Here is a 20309-nt window from a genome sequence, read left to right as displayed (position 1 = left end):
TGTGTCTGTCCAGGAGTTTTCATTTGTCCAGATAAAAGTTATGACCTGTTCATCCTTGGCAGATGCACAAAAGATTCCAACACTCACTCCTCACTCCTCTTTCCTTCCTCTGGAACACCCAGCTCCAAAGAGCAGGAATTGTACAGGGGCCGTTATTGCTGCATTGGCCAGATGAAATTATTTCATTGACTTGCATGGCAGAATTGATTTAAATAGTAACTAGTGCCAGCACAGGTGTTTATTTGGTACTACTGTTAAAATATGATTTTCCTCCTCAGTAGTACAGTATGGGGGTAGGTGGATGCATAGCTGGTTCTCTCTCTGCAGCATGTGATGTGCCCTGACTATCATTTATAGATGCAGAGAGATGGGAACAAAACATGGGGTGGATGTATGACTACTCTGGAATTCAAAAATCCTGAAATATTGATCCACAAAATCAATAGAAATTTTAAGCTATTTAAAAATAACTTTCCTCACGTTCTACACCATTTCTCAAATGGGAAAACATATTGATTTCTCTGACCCAGCCTGCACAAGGTCAGGGTGGTTTTTGAGGAGTAAGGGGTGGTTGGGTCTGGCGCATCCAGCAGTGGAGACATGGCCACCACCACAAAACCCATTTGAACATAATCTTGAGCAGGAGGAAAGCAATCCTGCATGCTCAGAGCTCCTGTATTTTTAGGGTTGGATATGACTCAAAGAATACCCAAGTAAAATCTACCCCTGGCTTTGGCAAGACATTTAGTGGGGCCATGGTGGTTCAGTACTTGTGCCATTAGAGTATAAATTCATAAACAACATAATATACATTTATTTTCTGGACAATGTTTATTTTTTATGTAGTTTATACATCTGAGACATAAATGCTTACAAGGGAGTGTTTTAAACATCTCTTTGTATTTCATTAGTTGGCTGTTTAATCTGCTGTAATTTATTGCAAATTGCAGTTGTACTATATGGCCTCACGGTGCCTTTACTTATTTGAACATAAACACCACTGAAGTCAGCAGGAATGCAAAGTTTTTAAATCAGAAGGGAGCCAAATGCTAGATTTTCAGCAAGGACTTTGCACCAAGGCATTAAACCCCTTATTTTAGACTTTTTGTTATGTTTCTGTTTGATGCTTTACCCTGCTACGTGCTCCAAGCAGAATCATTTTCCCTTACAGGCATGTATAGCTTCTTCCCCTTTGGTTTCTTAATTTGGGTTAGATCCTGTAATATGAAAAATATACTGATATTGCACCTAGAGCACATTGATGAGACCTAAAGAGCTCTTCTGTGAAGGGAATTAAGATCAAAAAGAATGTGGAATTTAAATATTCAACATTTCTTCTTGGATATGAAACAGAAAAATTGTTTTGATGCAAAAGTTCTTGTGACAGAATACGTTACTTAGACTCTGAGACCATATTAGGATAAAATGGCTTTTTTATATAGGAATTGCACTCCTTCATATGGAAATTATGACATTTTGTCTATTGCCTCTTACTACAAATGTTTAAAGGATCTGTTAAAAATACTGTTTTAAGAAGTTGTATCAAGATAAAAAAAAGTAAATAAGAGCTAGTACAATTTTCAGGCTTATTTCTGATTAGTTTCTTGATTTAGACCCTGTTAACCACCAGAAAATTGCACCAACTAGCAGAGCTGGGGAAGCATAATTGACAACACAGTTTACTTTGCAGTTTGGATTTGCTGTGGTTTCATCAGACCCCCATCCTCCCAGTAAATGAACATTGTGTTAATTCCATTAACTGATGGGCTTACAGAGACTCAGGAAAAAAGGCTCAGCCTGAGTGCTAACACAAATGAAAGACAAGTAGATGAAATACAATTGAATACAATTCTAATTGCCTGACAAACTGGTACTAGACATCCATCTAAATTTAATGATTGATTTTTAACTGACCATTAATCTTTACTAACTACCCACAGAAAGTATGGACTCGGAAGGCAGTGGACAGCTTCCCCCATCAAGGCTTCAGATGAAGCCAGGCAGGATATGCTTGCAGATGGCTGAGGGGTTGCCAAACCAGCTTGTCAGGAAGGTAGACCTTTCACCCTGTGCTCTTCCTCACTAGGAGAGACTCATCACTATTTCTTTTCCATCCCATCACTGCTCCCCTAATGTGGGCTAGCCTGGGCCTGCAAGGACTCCAGCACTATCCATCACTTCTGCTTGCCCCTCACCTCCAGGTGCTCCCACACCTCCTCACAGGCCCCTTGGGGGTCCACAGGAGCCCTGCAGGGCTTCACTCCAGGGAATTTCTGATGCTTACTGGAGCCCCAGGCAGCTGTCACACAATGGCCTCTGGTGCTTAAGGAGATCAGTCAGTACATTGCTTTGGTGCTACCCTGTTGCTCTTGGCCAGGCTGATGGATCCAAAGAAAAATAATTTGGAAAGGTCCATCATTGGCTTTTCTCCTGGACTGAAGGGTATGCATCACATCAGTCTAAATTTATTCCCTGCTTCATCTGGAAAATGAATAGGAAATTCTGGCCATTGCAAATTAACTTTCTAGGTTTCTCTTTTTTAAGGACTTAGCCTTCTTGTCAGATGTTTTGGCTTCCTTAAAATTTGGGAGCCAGCAAAATTTTCTTAAGGGGCTGCTGCAGAAATACTTTGATGGGAAAGTAGATGATAAAAATAACTATTAGGTGCCAAAGGCAGTAGACAGGGAATTAAAAGCTCTTCTTAAGTCAGAGGCATTTGTATCTTTAAAAGAGCTCAAAAAAAAGAGGTGAGAAAAGCAATGGGTATGCAGGGCTATGACCATGGTTGGACAGCTGACTGAGTCTAGGTGAAGGATTTGGGAAGAGGAAAACAACAGGTGGTGGGCAGAAAAAGCACGAGAATCAGATCTGCCTGGGGAATAAGTGGTGGATAGAGTGACTGGCTGCTGATGTAGGAGCAAATGCCAAACAGAAAGAAAAGAGGTGAACCTATGATTAAACTTTTACCTTCTGCTACCAATGAGATCTTTGTGAACCTTATGTGCAACAATTAAATCCCTCAAAAACCAAAACTGGGTAAAAATCCCGAAACTCTCATAAAAGGATGAGAACTAAACATGTGGCTGAGGTTATTCATGTCACTTAGAAAAGTGTTCAAAAACAGTGATGAATGATGAGTGTGGTGCAAGGACTTAAAAGATGTTAGTAAATAAACCAAATTTTGGATACAAAAACAGATTCATATGGAAAATACTGTAAAATTCACTCCCCCGTAGATGACTCTATGACCAATAGATACAGTAATTTGGTTTTTTTCTCTCTGATGCAATTAATTTTTACCAACATAATAAAGGGTATCACACTTCAGTCTACAGCAAGAGATTTGTAGAGTAGTGAAAGACATTTGAGATACATCCTCATCCACTGGAAAATTTCAAACCTAGTATTTATCCTCATTTAAAAACTGCTAAGTCTTTTTGTTTTCCTGATCAATACTATATTATCAACTCTCTGTTTACAAAATTCAGCCAAATATTTCCTCAGATGGTTTTATAGACTTTTGGCAGGTGTGAGTGAACATGTATTTTACAGAGCAAACCAACATACGAGCAGCTTCAGTCTCTTGACCTCTGCTCATGTCTGTTGCTTCATCCCATTCTCAGTAGAGTTGGTTGGGTTTCAAAAGGTATTCGCTTTCAGAAATAAGTGCTTTTTTTTTTTCCCCCTTTGGCAGCCACCTGTTTACCTGAAATCCATTAAATCCATTGTCTTTTCATGATATTGTTTGGATTTGAATCTGAATATTTTATCAAATGTCATTGTCAGATTATTGACTATAGCTTTAGGTGGAAGTACTGAAAGCCTCTTTGAATACTCTGTTAAACAATATAGAACTGAGGTTGTGTTGCAAATACTGAAAAAATTGTACTTTGACAATGTGTTTCTGATTCCTGATAGAAAATCTGAATGGGAGCTAAGTGACAGACACAGAACTACTTGTGGGACACCATACAACCTCCTGCTATTGCTGCTGTTTCAAGGGGTGAAACACACAAAAAGAATAAAAAAACCCCTGAATTCAGGGTCGGGGTTGAAGTCAGTATTTTGACATTTCCATAGCTGTATAGATTTAGTATCTCTAATATTAGAATAATACACTCCAAGGGTTAGTGTGTTATGCTATACTATCTTATCTTACACTTGAGCAGTAACCATCTAAACAGCCTCCACCATTCTCTTTCCATTCTCAAATGCTTCCTAAAAACACGTCCTTCAGACAAAGAATTGTGAACTCTGGTTGGGTTTCACTCTTTTTTTAATTTATGGTATATTTCACCTTATTCAGTGCTCAGATGGGAGCTCAGTAACATCTCTGTATTGCTGATGAACAAATGGAGATAAAAGAGCTGGAAAGATCTGCCACACAACACACAAGCTGCACAGGAACTTGGCTTTACTGTGGGTTATCAATGAAACCAGCCTCAGTGGTCTTCCCTCCTCTTTGTCTTTAAAGAGCACACAAACACACACACACACAAAGTGAACCCCCAGACACTGCCTATGTGCTACTCTTGCCAGACAGGTGAGAGGAAAGTTAATTCTGAATCCTTCCCACTCCCAGGATCCTTTCCACCTCAGCATGTCTCACCCTTTTTTTTTTTAACTGCTTCAATTTGTATTTTACCATTTGTTATAATAATGGAGTCTAGTGAGAAGCTTGTGGCCCCATAAACTTTGGACATAATTTTAACTGTGTCAGTTTTAAAAAGTCAGTATCTGCCTCATCAAAGGGCAATCATGTCCAATGTGGGTGTCTCTGTCAATTGTGTTTTGAACTGCAGCAATAATCCAACCAAACCATGCAAAGAGCTTTTCTACACCCACATTTCTTAATTATCATCATGAGACTGAGGTAGCTGAGACCAGATCTATAATGTTTTCTGGATGTCAAAATGCCCACACACCTTCTGTAATCCTTGTGCTACCAGCCCCCTTTCATATTGCTTTTAGCTGGTCCATCTAATTACCTACTACCATAACTTTTTACTGCATTATTCCCAAATCCCACAAAGGCTCTGTTTAAGAAAAAAGAAACAACTGGTCTGATGAGACCTCCTTAACTGAACAATCCTATTAACATTTTAGTGGATGATAAACCCCTCTTCACCCCTTTCAGAAGTGAACCATTTTTTTTAAAGTCAGGGAAGACCTACGGCCTTAAAAGTCTCTGCATACATTGCATCCATAAAAAATGCAACTTCTTGGGAGCTTTGGGGTCTACTGTCTATTTGGAGAATAAATAACTTCATTATTTTCATATGTGCTATAGTCAATAAGGATCTGGAATGGGAAAGCAGCGAAAACGTTATGACTTAATGAACATGTTGCAAAATCATTCTTGCCAAATGTCAGAATAAATTGGAGGCCAGAGTGTATGGCTTGTGCTTGTTAAATTGGGGGTTTGAGTGCTATTTTGGGAAGGAAAAAAAAAAACCCAAAAAGCAGACCACACCATGAAAAGGCAGGGGGAAGAGAAAGTAGACACTTGGCCACTTATGGCAAGACCTTGGTGCATTACAGCCCCACTACCAGTGCTCCCCACAAGAGACAACACAACACCCTGTGACTGTGGGGAAACCTCTTACTGACAGCAGAACTGGCTCTGTGGCAATGCCCTGGTCCCAAGGCTCTCCACTAGCAAAGGAAGGGCAGGAGCCAAGCCCCCACAGGCCAGTTTATTCCCCAGAGCAGACATGGCTAATCCCTGCCTTTCTGGGAAGCACCAAGCCGTGCCAGGGGTGAAAATGCATCACGTCCATTAGCAATTTCAAAAGACTTTTCCCATCGTGGGACTGTGAATTTGCACTCTGCCATGAAGTTCAAATGACAGCAGGAATAACATGACTGGAACCAGATGTGCTTCTGCTGGAGACTCCTGTGAAATGTCTGATCATTTCCACAGGTATCCCATTGATCCCACTTTTGGCATAGACGTACTGACAAAAGCAGGTTTTGCCTATATTGCAGAGAGTTTTCTGTTTGTCCAAGCAATGAGTAGCTTGAAAGGTCTAAGTTTAGAAATATCTACACAGCTGAGGACCTGATCCTTTGAACACCAAAGTGTGTCACAGCTATTTTCCCTTTGAGATTGCCTCAGGAAAAGACCAATTAGGATTACATGATAAGTAAAATTATTCCCATACTTACATGGTTGGGAAAATAGGTCTCTCCAACTGCATATTCAAAAGGAGATCAAAGTAATATTGTTCTTTTGCAGTCAGATTTTGACTTATTTATGCTTTTCCCCATTATGTATTTGTTCCAGCAGCACCAAGAGGCCACAGGCATGTGTTTCCTACTTCACCTCTACATCTAGTAATGGGAGTGCCATGGAAGTGCCTGTATCTCTTGCTGCCTGCATGAAATGTGTGGATACATATATGTGGCTTTCATTTATCTTGTTTCATGACACATGGAGGGGGGAAAAATCTTTTTCATACACCTACATCTATCACAAAGCAACTAAGAATAGAAGCAATATTGAGACAGATGGAAATGTTAATGGTGACAGCTCACAAGCAAGAATCACACATTTGTGAAATAATGAAATGGGTGGGCAGTTGTTATATGAACTCCATGTCAGTCGGTATGTTTTCCTGGCTATAATTTTGCAAAAGTATGTCTCAGAGATATTTTCAGTTCATGGGAGAAGTCAGTGCCCTACCCTACAACTTGCTGGCACGTGGGTGTAGGAATTCACCAAAGGTGGTGAGCAGCTTGCAAGTGAACCTGTTCATCACGTGCCCTGGGGGCTGCAGGTTGTCCCCTGACATTCCCTTGCCAGGGCACTTTACTGTTCCTAATAATGTGGTGGGAGAGATGCAGAAAGGAAGTGTAAAAATATTTGGAAACCCAAACATGAGAGAAACATGGGATACTCACACTTGTTTCAAAGTCTTACTTCCAGGCATACAAGTATTAGCTTTTCTTTTACATTCATCTGTCTATATTCTGTACTCCTTATTATTAGCTGGACTTGCTGACCACAAATGAAAATGAGAATTACTAAACCAGTCTTGCATTTCTCCATTCTTTCTTTCTAGTTCTTCATGCCCCAAAAGCCATCAAATCCATTTTAAGGACCACTTTCACAAGCCTGTTTTTGCTAGCCCCAGTTTCTTAGCCCCAATCTAATGTTAGCTCAAAGGGGAGGGAGCCGTGAAAGCGTCTTTTCATACATATTTTACCTTGCACTACCTGTGTCATTCCCAAGGTCTAGGGAATCTACTGATTTTCAACAACTTTGATAGGTACTGCTTCTTGCAGATGCTGTTTACTGCACTTGACGTTACTATTTTTTGCCAGAGGAATGAACTAGTTCTCCTGAAAGCTTATGGATGCTCTCTTTGTTTGTGTATCTGATTAAAAAAAATTCTAGCAGCTACATCTTCAAGTGCTTAGTGGTGATTTACTACAATGATTCATGGTAGGACTTGCAGCTCCGAGGAAAATCTGTCCCTCAGGATTTAGCCACCTTTCCAGAATTTCTTATGGCAGGACAACCATATGCCACTATATTTAGGAAGTAACTTATGGTTACTGAATGGCAGCCAGTCTGCATTTTCTTAGTGCATTTCTAAGAGCTCAACAGCATTAATGTGATAAAGGAAAAAAATAAAAAATAAAAAAATACTTGTACAAAGCCAAATGTATGCATCCAGCCACTGCAGATTAATGAAATGCTAGACATTAATCCACTGGCATACATGCCTGTGAATGCTGGCCACTAAAAAGAAATAGTGAGAAATATCAGACCATTTGAAATAGGAAATTATTAAGCAATCTTGAAAATCAGAAGGTTGTCCAAATGGTGAGCTGTTGAGAATGGCAAACTTTGTATACAGATAATGCCTGTGTCAAATACCATGTTATAAAAACCATCTCACGCTGGACACAGACACCTGAGAGACACCAAACCACCGAAGACAACACTTGTGGAACCAGGTAAAATATATTTTTTTTAAAAAAAAAAGAGGCAAGAAAGACAATCAAAACTTTGGAGGATGAAGACATACTCCAGGAAGATCGGCCATTTTACAGTATCATAACTGTAAGAGATGAAAGGTGGTGATGAACCACCACCAAAGCAGTGACAGCTCGTGGAGAAACAGTAGATACTAAAATCAATAAAGCTACTTGCAGATTAAGGTATGAGTCACCACAATGGGACCAAATATGGCCCATGTCATTTGTTAGCAGCCGTCCATCCCATGCCTCTCTGCAGAGAGTGATTAGAATTCAAGAGAAACATGGCAACAGAGGCAGAAAGGGAAATGTTGGAGTTTTTTAAGAGCTGGCAAGAAAGTAATGGGTGCAAACTTCAGATACAGGAAGATACACAAAATTATGCATGGAGTGGAAAATTCACATAACTAGAGGCTCCTTGACAACCTCCTAGATAACAGAAAAATTTATTTTGGGAAGTGGATGGATTTTTAGTAGGGCTCATCAACCTCTAGTTCACAGTGGATGTATTGAAACATTAGCTCTACCACATTACTTTTTCCTAAGTGAAAAAAAGGTCAGAGGACGTTTCATTACGAATTTAATGAAACCAATACTGCAAATCATGGGTGTTTAAGTGTCACCCGGCCTCCTGACGACGGATGCTGCTGAGACCTGGCTCTTCTCGGGCTCCTCTCTCCTCGCCTTACAGCTGCTAAGAACTGCCTCATATGGCACCCTGACAGGTATCCCCAGCAAACGCAAGTTCTTCAAGTGGAAATGGAAAAATCCACGGAGGGATCCTGCCCGCTCTCTTCCCCAGCCGGCGTGGGGGGCTGGGGGGTAAAAGGAGAACGGCGCTAAGCCAAGGCCGCCGGTAGCGCATCTCCCGGAGAGGAGAGCGGCTGCTTTCCTTTAACGATAAAAGCCCCAAAGCCAGCCACCCCAAACAGACACGACCGCAGCAGAGGCGACAGATGACCGACTTTCGTGCGAGCCCCGCGCCGGCGCCCCTCCGGTGCCGTCCTGCACCACCTCCATTTTGGCTGCGCGCTCGGCGCCGGTGTCCGGTCCGGCTCCGCCGCTGCAAGCGATGCCGTCCAGGGGCCGCTGGCGAAGAGCTGCTCCCGGGCAGCGGGGCGGAGGGGGGCGGGAGAGGGGCGGCATCGCCGGCGCCCCCATCCCCGCGGCACCGCGCCCCCATTTCCGCAGGACGGTGCCTCCTGGGGGGAGGCGGTCGCCGTAGCAACTGCGGTGGGGAGGGAGGAGGGAAGACGGGGGGACGGCGGCGGGGGTAGCCCGGTCCGGCGGGGGCAGCCCGGCCCGGCGGGGGCAGCCCGGCCCGGCCCGGCCCGGCCCGGCGGGGTGCGCGCCGCTCCGCGCGGTGTCTCCGCCCTGCTGCGCGGTGGGGACACCGCCCCCTCCCCCGCGGCGGGGCCGGCCTCCCGCCTGCCGGGGGGTTCCCTGCTCGGCGGCGCTACGTGCGAGCCGAAGCGGGAGCCCGGGGGGAGGCGGGGGCGGCGGGGCCCCGGGATCCGCCCTCCCTCCCGGCGGGGCCGCGGCACCGCAGCGGGGCCGGCTGCGGGGCGCCGCCGGCTCTGCCGCAGGGAGGGCCGGTCGCCCCGGCGCCGTGGCTGCGATGGGGGGCTCGGCCGGCCGCCCCTCGGATCCACCGGGGCGGGGAAGAGGGGTGGCTCCCTGTGGCCGGGATTCCCCGGGCGGAGGAGCGCAGTCTGTCTGGAACGGGGCGGCGGGGACGGCGTGGCTCCGTGCGGACCCTCCTTGGCAGGATCGCGCTCTCCCCGGCAGCGCGGGGAGCGGGGGAGGGGGGTGATGCACAGCCTCCGTGCGGAGCCGGAGACCCCCAGAGCATCTCTACCTGCGAGCGCTGCTGCTACCGCCGCTTCTCCGCCAAACTGCTGACTTTCCAGAGCTTATTTTTAGCCCGGAGACTAAATATTATTAGCTACATTTCTACGTAGGAAGAATCGGAAGCGCGGGGAGGGGTGGGGGGAGGCACTAGAGATAGGGAGGGAGATGAGCAGAAAGCTTATCCGAATGATCTCCAGTTGGGGGGGCTGCGTTTGGGTTTCAGGCTTGCCAAACACACACACACACACACACACACACACGCACGCATGCACACACACCATTAATTATAGCAAAGTAGATGCGGATATTGGATCATCAGCAATACATGCACGGCTCTCCCTTGGAGCCATAGGTTGCGTATACAGAGGGGTCAGCTAATCTCCGTATAGGTAAAGATCAGCTGCGTCCCTTTATCTGTGAAAGATCAGTGCCAGCTAGAGCTCAGCTGCATCTCTTTAGCTATGCAAAATCAACTTGCATCCTTAGCCAGGAAAAAAAAAAATCCGTCGCATCTGCTTCTCTAGGTAAAGATCAGTTGCATCTCTGCCCAAAGCATGCACACACACATAGACGAGATTCCTAGGTTAAATCAGGCACAACTTAACTCGTAGTTAAATCTCATCCAGTTTTTCCTTCCTTCTCTAGCCCTCACACACACCAAGCAGCCAGCAAGGTAACAAAACTAGGCAAAGAGCAGGCACCCATCCCCGCACCACAGAGAGGGAGAGGCAGGAGCCAGAGGGGCCGCCGGGGGTGTCCCCCCTCCGCTTACCTTGGTTACAGCTAACACCACGAGCAGTGGCTAGATCGCGGAGATAAATACTGGCATTTCCCAAAGTTGACACCGTCAAACCAACCCCCGGAGCTTGCAAGACTCTTTTTTTTTTTTTTTTTTTTTTTTTTTTTTTTATCCCTCCTCTCTTGTTCCTATTCCAGTCCGCACCGCTAGGAATTCAACTTAGCCCAGCTCCAGCGGGGCGAGAGGGCGGCGGGCGGGGAAGGGAGGGGAGTGGAAGGACCGGGGGTTGGCGGGGGAGGGAAGCCGCTACCGGGTGCCAGCGGCTCCCCGAGGCCGCAGGGTCGCGGAGCGATGCGGAGCGGTGCGGGGCCGCCTCCGCCGGGCCCCCTCCGCCGCTGTCCAGGGTGCTGCCGCCGCCGCTCCCCGCTCCGCTCCCCGCTCCGCTCCGCTGTCACGTGCCGCGGCCGCTCCGCGTCCCCCCCGCCGCCGGGGCTGCCCCGAGCCCCGCTCCGCGGCGCGGAGGGCCCCCCCCGCCTCCAGCCCCCCCGACGGGAGGCGTCAGGCGCCTCCTGTGCCCGCCGAGGGAGAGGGCAGGAGCCAGCCGGGGAGGAGAGGCGAGCGCCCGGCAGCAGCCCGGCCGCCACAGCTCCAAGTTTCTCTCTCTCAGACGCGCTGTTTCCATCGCAGCCCTAAATCAAAGAGCGTCGCAATTAAAGTTACACCGTCTAAAACACAATTCTCCCGGCCTCGGCGGGTTACGCTCTTTGGCGTATTAAGTACTAGAAAGCCGAGCCCGTGATATTAGATACTGTCGTTAAGCAACATCTCGAGCTTTTTGTTGTAGTTGTTTTGTTCTTCTCTCCGGGTATTAAAAAATAAGCTTTTTTTTTTTGGAGGTACTCACCATTGTTTCTTTGCTGTCCTGGAGACAGAAGTGGTTTAAAATCCAGTCTCTCCAACAGATGCTGGAAGGTAATGTGTCTTGTTTGAAGTCATCATGTGAGAACTTCTGCTTTGCTCAGTGGATCGCCCACCACTTGGTGTGACTTATGAATCTAATAACCCTTTGCAATATCCGCAAGCTTAAACTCTCCACCACCTTGGTGCCTACAGAAGACAGAAAGCAACTGGCAGGGAGTTTTAAAAACCTATAGATTTACGCAAACGCCTTAGCTCAGAGTCACGTTTCCCTCCGAGTTCTTACGTGATCTTAATGAATGAGAGGGGTTACCAACCAATACAGTATAAAACGTGATCGCAGCCGCCTCCCAGGAAACCGGAGCGGGACACAAAGTTCCCGAGGAAAGTCCTGGCCGGGCGGGCGCACTGTGCGGTGAGCCCTGACTCCCACCGCCCTCCTTCCACCTCCCGGCTCGCACCTGGGGCCGGGCAAGACCAGCCGGCTCTGGAGATTTACGTTCGGGACAGGTAAGTAAGCGTTTGGGGGCTTTGTTTGTTTGTTTGTTTGTTTGTTTGTTTTAATGCCACGTTCACTGCGCTCTCACGGGAAGTGCTCCGAGGACTTGTTGCATACTAGGTCCTGCCACAAGAGGAGCATGGCACAGTTGCCAGGACGAGTTCCTTTCCGAAATCCCTGCCTTTCCCGAGCTGAAACTTCCCCGCACACTTTTCCTTCCCCTCCACCCTCCCCGGGAGCCGCATCCCGGGGTTGAGCTGCTCCCCCGACCCCGCGCTGAGCCCCTGCCGCCGGCAAGGCAGAGGGGAGGAGCGGAGCGCATCCCCGGGATCTGCCTTTGCTTCCTTCCCCATTCTCCCCTTTTCCCCTTCTCCCCTCGGGGCCCCAGCAGCGCCCCGACTCCGCCCGTGATTTCTATCGCTAAGTCAATTCCTGTCTGCTTACGTTGTGAGAACACCCGCACACCTGGGCGCAACTGCAGTCTCTTTCCCCGAGACAGGCGGCCGAGCCCCAGTATCACTCCTGCCAAGGCTCACAAAGTCCTCGTCCCCATTTTGTCTTCGTATTTGGGGTTTATTCTCAGTGGCTGCCCCGCCTCCCCGGCCCGGAGAGCCCCGCGGGGAGCAGGTGCAGGAAGGGGTGTGGGAGGTGGTGGGGCGGGTTTGTTTGCCTTTGAAGGCGAATTGCAGTCAACCGAACCTGGAATTGCCAAAGTTTGTGGGTGCTGCCTCTCATAAGAAAAAAAAAAAAAAAAAAAAAAAACAAGCAAGACCGAGAAGCTCCTTGTCCGCTCCCGTTCTCTCCTGACTGGCTGTTGGAATTACATTTACGGGTCATTTCTCTCCAAAGCGCCTGTTTCTCCCGCCCCCCGAGTCCCAGGTACCTCTGCCTGGGAGCCAAAGCAAGCAGCCTCTTCCATGACAACCATCTATGTTGATCCATGCAATAACCAGCAGATGCTGCCCTAAGACTGGTACAGCTGGTACTTTTCTGCCTTGGCTGTCCTGGGGACAAGGTGTCAGAAGAAAAGCCAAGTGGTATCCAGCAGAGCTGCCCCGAGGAGAACCGCTGGATCCCTCCACCCGCATCACATGCAGCCTGTGTGCCATGTGCAGGCAGAGCCTGTCAGAAAGCCTGCTGCTGATGTAACACTGCACCCGACACATCACCCTGGCGCTGGCTAGGGTGTCACCCCAGATACGTCCTCAAGTGCTGATCCTCAGTTAGGAAGCTGAAGTTTTCTTCCAGCAGTCACAAGTACTCAGTGTTAATACTGGTCAGGAATACCGGTTTTAAGTGGCATTAAAGTAAAGAAGAAGGGAAAAAAAAAAAGCTTAAGTGTTTCAACAAGTGGACTTGCAATGAGTTCTGCTTTCTCCCACTCTTCTAAGCAATTTGCTCCTGCCTCTTCCTCAGGAGAATAAAATAATTTGGTAATGTCTACTTTGGGTAATGAGTTGCACAATTCAAGTTTTGACTACATAAACACATATCTGAATCTTAAAGGTTTCTGACCCTGTGAAGTCCTCAGTGTTTTATAGAGGGAACTTTACAAAGATGCAGTATCTTTTAAAGCATATTTCACATACAATATATACTTACTTATAATACATACTTATTTTATAGCTCAAGAAACACAGTCTTTCACTGAGAGGGTAATTCCCTCTTTAGCACTTGTAAGAAAGTACTCTGCAGCACCGTTCCTCCCCTACTTCTCATTTCATTAACTTCTAGGCATCTTCAGTTTCTGATGAAGTTCTCAGTTGTTTGAGATGCCCAGGAGAAACCTTTGGTGGGTCATAGTATAATATTGATGCAATAATGTTTAATTTATAACAACAACAAAAAAAGAAAATCCTTTCACAAAGCTTCCCAGGAGATCCAAAGCAGGAAGCAGCATGGTGTCATTCCAGCCCTGTCCAGATGCATTTTCTAGAGGAAACTGATGGGGTTTGTCAGCAGTAGTAAGGCAGGCTCATGCTGACAGAACCACAAGCAAAGATACTTCTTTAGAGAACTAACTAGAATAGCTCCTGGTCAGTGTTTCTGCTTAAGGACAGAAACTGCTTCCACCCAGCTCACTGGGGATAGGTGACAATTGATAACTCATTCTCAGTAGATCAAATTAAGCATATGTTTTCTGGAGGGATTGCTTTAGATTGCTTCAAGGTAATTAATAGAATAAACAGGCACTGTAATCAAGGGAATGGTACAAAAGGGTATGGAAAAACAAAAGGTCATTGGTAGGGTAATAAAAAGTGCTATGGAGAATGGGCATTATCTGGCAGAAGATGAGTAGGAGGAGGCAGTATAAAACTATCAGAGTTCTTTCCTTGTAGTGACATTCCCAGGTGAGAGAACAGCCCAAGTCATGCTGATGGACCAGAGCTGAAGTTGAGACACAGGTCAATGCACAAAAATGGTAGAGGAGAGTCACTCCTCTGTCAGGGATTCCTGCAAGAGGGGCATTAGAAAGGGGATGGACTAGAATTAAACCTAAATTCATGTTGAGTTTCTAGACATTTCCTTTCCCCATGCCTTGTTTCCAGCTATGTTTTTTATCTCTAGAAGAGCTTATCCCCAGGCCATGGGAGACCCAGCCATGAAAAATCTCTTGATGTGTGTTGGTGTGGAGGGTTTTTTCCCTTACTTCCATAGCGAGGCACAAGTGACTCACCTGAAAAGTCATACACTTTAGTAAAAGCTGGGACTAGTGAGCAGAGTTTAGCCCACTATTCAAAACTAATAATCAGGTGGTCTGTTTAGAGGGTGTTGAAATAGAATAGCTGTTAGCATTTGCCAGAATGACACGGCACAGCATTTGCTGTATGCAGGTAGTTCATACATATAAGGCAATGTACATCTCTTGTTCCAAGTCTGTTTATCTTGGAATCACATGGTTGCCAGATGAAGTATACAGCTGCAGGACTTGACTTCAGTGGGGACTACTCATATGTAAATAGTGACATAACTGTTTAGCAGATGAGGCCTAATTAAGCGGGAATCAGCCATACATTTTCCCTCTCCTAGACAAAACAATGTGGAGAATACTGCAGGGGCATTGCTAGAAAGTCACAGTGCCTTAAATCAAACCTGTGAAACACCCCAAAACCCTAAGCAAGCTGCAAATGTTCTTTCCCTGCCTTTAAATACCTTAGAAAATGATGAGCCGTTACTGGTCGGCTTTTTCACATAGTTGAAAGCCTACCAAAATACGTGGATAACTGCTGAGCACGTGCAAAAGACACCTTCCATTCATTTCCTACAGCTGCTCCTTCAGAGACCACTGAAAACCCAGCCTCAGACACCAACATTAGCAATCTGAGCAGAATCAGATGATAGCAGTAAGCTGTCAGCTTTACAGAGATGCTTCTGAAATAAGAGCTATGTGACATCATCGCTAGTGTGAAACGGGGCTGCCAACTTCTCTCCATGCCAGCAATCTAATGGTGTGTTTGCAAGAAAGGTCCCCCAGGGTTATGGTGTGCTAGTTTTGCTGGTAACCTCCTGCTTCTTCAACAGGCGGATTTGGCACCTGCCCTGCTACTGCCTGGAGGGTAAATACCAGCCTCCCAGTACGTATTTAGGGTAGCCTCCCATCAAGTGTTGATTTTCTGTGCCTGATTTCCTCCTCCTGCAGATTATCTTGCTCTGATATTTCCATCTTTCTCCTGATCTTCGCGCTGCAAGTGTTAGCAGTCTTTCACTCTGCCTCCTCCCTCCCTAGAAGTTTTCCTTTCTTTCTGAGCCGACTTGTCTTCAAACTGCGTATATTCCATGCTGGTAACATGCAGATGAACATCGTAGTCATGATCCCACTCAGATACTAAACAAGCCTCCCACCGATGCCTTGTCCTCTTTTAAAGTGCTGGAACATTTCAGCTTGCTTTCAGTCTCCTGAAAGAACCAGGAAATCCTCTGGAGTAGACAAGCACATGTGCTTGTTGTGGCTGTACCTCAGAGAATGGCTTAGCCTGGACTCATCTCCAAGCAGGTGTTTGCAGGGAAGGGAAGAGAGGGTGAGGCTCCCACAGGACAGTGGTGGGCCCATAGCCAGCACAGATCTTAGGCTCCAACCCACCTGAGCCCACAAGAGAAGGGCTTCAATGTCACCATCAGCGGGAGGCATTTTGCACATCGACTTCTTTTAACATCACAAATCTCTCCAAGCTCATACTCACGTTTGGTAAAACCAGGAGAGCTCAGTATTCTTAAGGAAACCCAGCCCTGCTGCAAGTCAGGATAAATCTGGGTTTCCATCATCCATACTGTCTGAAGCAAATACCTTGAGACAGATGCCTTGGCCAGCATTCCTAATCTGCAGAGGCAATAGCTCAGGCTGCAGTGGGAGGACGTGTGTCAGGGCTAATAGGGGGTCTGTCAGCATTGAGTCAGCCACCAATCTGCAGATCCTGGGGAAATCCTCTATTCTGCACCTTCAGCTGGCTGTAGGTACCTCAACATCCCTCTCACAGTGGAGTGGGGCCGTAGCAAGGCTTCAAGAACAGGTCTGAGAGTTTGGCATTAATTATTTATTTGCCATCAACCTATAGCAAAAAAAGCACTGTTGCAAAAAGGTTTTGCTTAAACTGTTCCTGTCATTTATGGAGAGAAGGTGTGTTTCAGGAAAACTCCCAGAATAAAGGTTTTGTTTCTCTCAAACTATTACACTTGTATGGCACTCATTTAGGTTAGCTGGAAAAGACAGGAGATTAGATAAATGTAATGGAAACTATTGGCCCATGTAAGTTCTCCTGCCTGACCTGAGCAAAATGAGACACCGGGTATCTCTTACTGGAAGAAAACCAGAGATAGGGAGAGAAATCAGAACCTGGAGAAAAAGAAACATGACAGCTGTAATCTGTTACTATTGCAACCTGATTATAGGATTCATCAACAAGGGACCCTTTCTTTTGGCATTAAAGTCTACACCTTACTTCATGTGACCACAAGGAAATATCTCCAGGCATGTCAGCCTTTAAAAAGAGATTCTTTCTTCAATCTTCTTTGAGGAGAAAATGTACAGTGTGACCATGAAAAAAATAAGCTACACCACTGCCTCATCGTACTTTTAAATGCTGTTATGTGCAGATGTGAGTTAGTAAAGAAAACCAGCACTTCCAGCACAGAAATATCCTTATAAAACTGTAGGGGATTAGCCTTAATTGTACTTACAGGTGAAAAGTAAACACATACCTTAATTCCTTTCTAAAGTTAATGTTTGTAAGAAAACTACCTTCCAAACCATATTAATCTACTTCCCAACAGTCAAATACACTATCAGCTTCCATGGGAACTTGCAGTAACAGCTTGATGTTTGAACCTCGTGGAGCATGAGAGAAACATGTTATTGTTAAGAACAAAATATCTGTTGGAGAAATTATACACTGAGAGAGCATGAGGAACCTGATGCCTGTCATATAAAGATTATTAAGAGATGCTGGCAAAGCTCTGAGTAAGAGTGACCCTTGACTTTGTCTCTGCATTCATAGGATGAACTCTTTCAAATATAACTGTGCTCTCTGCAAGACTCTGCTCCCTGTGTGAAAGAGGAAGAGGGTGAGAGGAGAGGAACAGGGAAATAGTGATGCAGGGTAAAGGGAAATAGTGTTATAGGGTAAAAATTATGAAGGAAAGTAGAAATACAGAGAAACTCTTATGAGGCTGCCACTGAACTGGGGGCATTTAGTAAAATAATAACCTCCATCCAGGCTCTAGCAACAAGTTAGCTAAAAACACCTCCATCCCAGTTATGTATGAAATTGTCCCGTCTATTTTTATCCTGTCGTTTTCAGACTAAAATGACAAATTCTCCCCTGAGATAGGATTCACAACAACCAGGAAATAGTGCTAATGTTGACCTAAATAAATAAAGCTGCTCCCATGTAAGAATTCCTGCAAGGATCCTTTAGAACAAGATACTTTAAAAACATTTGCTGCAAAAATGCATATGAAACCCTGGGGGACAAACAGCCTATGAGACACTATGGTCTCACTATCCCAGTTTGGCAAACAAGGTTGAGAGCTTTATAAATGCACTGCTGAAGAAAACAGGGGTACTTGGGGTAAGACTTCTGATTCCAAAACACAAGGTCCTGATACACCTTTCAGTTAGGGCACAAATAAATTTTCAAAGAAAAAAGTACTATTTTGTGGAGCTGTATATATGTTTTTGAGCTAAGGTGCACATGAAGCTTTAACTATGTCTTATGACAATTTGCATGATGCTTTCTGTCTCAGGTGGTGCTATTACCCTCTCTTAACTTTTTGATAGGGTCATTCATTCCTGTTAAAGAGAGCAATTCCACACTTAACCAAACACATCTCTTTAGATGTGTTGTTCATTGAGATTAATTAGATCTATTCTCCTTATTCAATCTGAAGCTGTGGAGCTAAGATCTGTTTCCAAAACCAAGCTTTGCAAAGATAGGGGCAACTCTAGATGAAAATTTTTGTAGAGGTTTGTTTAGGATTTTGTGATAAATTCATAAATGCAGCAGTGTTAGATATAGTATAAATATAGATATATTTATACTATATATATATATATATATATATATAGATAGATAGTAAAAATATTGTTGTTACTCCTAGTTTGTATTTGCATCATGGATTTGAAGATGCCTTTTCCATTTGCAGTCCACATAACTGCTGCAGCATCCTTTCCTTTGCTTTTCCTGATGATCTGTCAAAAAGGTGGGCCATTAGCAAAACCTCCACTGTACAGCAATTAGCAAATCTTCTGTTCCAGCAGAGACCAAAAAATGACTTTTTTTCCCCAAAACCTGAAACTAGAATGGCAAAAAGAAGCCATTGTTTTCATTTAGTGTCCCTTGTAATGCTGTCAATTTACCTTAAATGGAGCAAGAGCTCTATGAGTTAATACCTTTCTTAATGGCAGTGCACATATGGAGACTTTGGGTGCACAGATGTCATTATCAATTAATCCACTTCAGCCAAAAAGGGACTTTCTACCTTTCACACCTCCACTGGAATTGAACCAGATACAACCTACACATTTTCTCTTCCACTCTCTTTTCTCATGTGCTCTCCTGTTCTGACTACTTCTCATAGGAGATGAAGTAACTTTTGTTTGTGACTTGGGGGACTTTATTGAATAAATATTGAATGAATATATATAGAAGTGTTCCTAACACTGAGCAGCACACAAATTGCATGATTACTTTTAGTGTCTGTTATTTAACTGAAAATATTTTAATAACCTGAAAGATTCTTCAGTGAACCATGCTGGATCTGTGCAATTTATAGCATATTTAAATACTTTTACATTGATACCCAAGACTGAATTCCAATATCTCTCTTTTGTATCTGTGTGCATTTTAATACACTTCTGGGAACACTTACCTTTTATGATGAAACCAATATTTTCTAACGTAAAGTGGTGATTTCAGCTTAAGTGCAACCATATGTATCTTAGGGCAAAGGCTTTTGGTTCTAAATAACTGCTTAATGTTAAGCATCTTTCACTATGAAAATGTCACAAACTACCCTATACCAGCTCTCTCAAAGAAACAAAGATAAAACACAGAAGAGTAGAGCTTCTATGGTTAAGGATAAATACTTTGAAGCACAACTAGAAATTGAGTTTTTTGGGTTTTTTTCAATTAAAGTGGTATTACTACAGAGTTATGGGAGAAACACAAACCAAATCTGCTTGATTTTGTGAGTCTGTCTCTCTTGGTATGAATTAGATGACATCCTATTTTAGTTTACTAGTCTGATAACTGGTGGGTAATAAAAGCACTGAACATAATTCTTCAAAACTATGCATATAACTTATTCCTGAATCTGTACAGCATATATCCCTCATCAGTAGCTGCATTACATTTGATTATTTTGTGTCAGGCACAGATCACAAATCTCTCAGAAACCTGAATAAGTCTTTACAGCTTTGAGGGACATTTTTGTGTCCATTTTACAAAAACTGAGGCAGAGAGCATTTAAACTGCCAGTAAATTACTCTGATAGTGCATCTTGGTCCCAAAGCAGTTTACCCACAATAATAATGCCGGTCAAGATTTGGCAGTCCCAACAATTTTTTCTAAGAAATATATAATGACTCTTCTCCTGTGTCTGCTGAGTATATTACTTTGACACTGGGAAAAGATCCATGTAAAAATATTTGCACCATAATATCAAGGATATGCCTTATCATTCACATGGCCTAACAGCAAAACACTGGCAAGGAGTAATTATTAATGTGGGGGTAAAATTACTCTAGTTTTTTGAAGTGTACATAAATTAGAAGAAAAAGCAGAGAAGTTGGGCAAACAGTGAGGGAAAAGCAAACAGATT

At 44.6% G+C, this 20309-nt stretch overlaps 1 protein-coding gene across 2 annotated transcripts in view; it reads right to left on the bottom strand.

Annotated features, from left to right (window-relative positions):
• Positions 1 to 13432, bottom strand: part of BDNF (brain derived neurotrophic factor) — a 41396-nt gene extending 27964 nt beyond the window's left edge. The window contains exon 1 of one of the 2 annotated variants that reach the window (XM_015631662.2): positions 11481 to 13432. In XM_015631662.2, coding sequence (XP_015487148.1) covers positions 11481 to 11483 — 3 coding nt within the window. In that variant the 5' untranslated portion in view covers positions 11484 to 13432. Of the gene's footprint in view, positions 1 to 10609; positions 10788 to 11480 lie in introns of those variants that run through there. The other variant, XM_015631659.2, reaches the window with a different exon arrangement.
• Between the last annotated feature and the right edge of the window lie 6877 nt (positions 13433 to 20309).

Source organism: Parus major, chromosome 5 (assembly GCF_001522545.3).
Source record: "Parus major isolate Abel chromosome 5, Parus_major1.1, whole genome shotgun sequence".
In the NCBI taxonomy this organism is placed as follows: domain Eukaryota; kingdom Metazoa; phylum Chordata; class Aves; order Passeriformes; family Paridae; genus Parus; species Parus major.
This window is presented reverse-complemented; position numbering and strand designations above follow the sequence as displayed.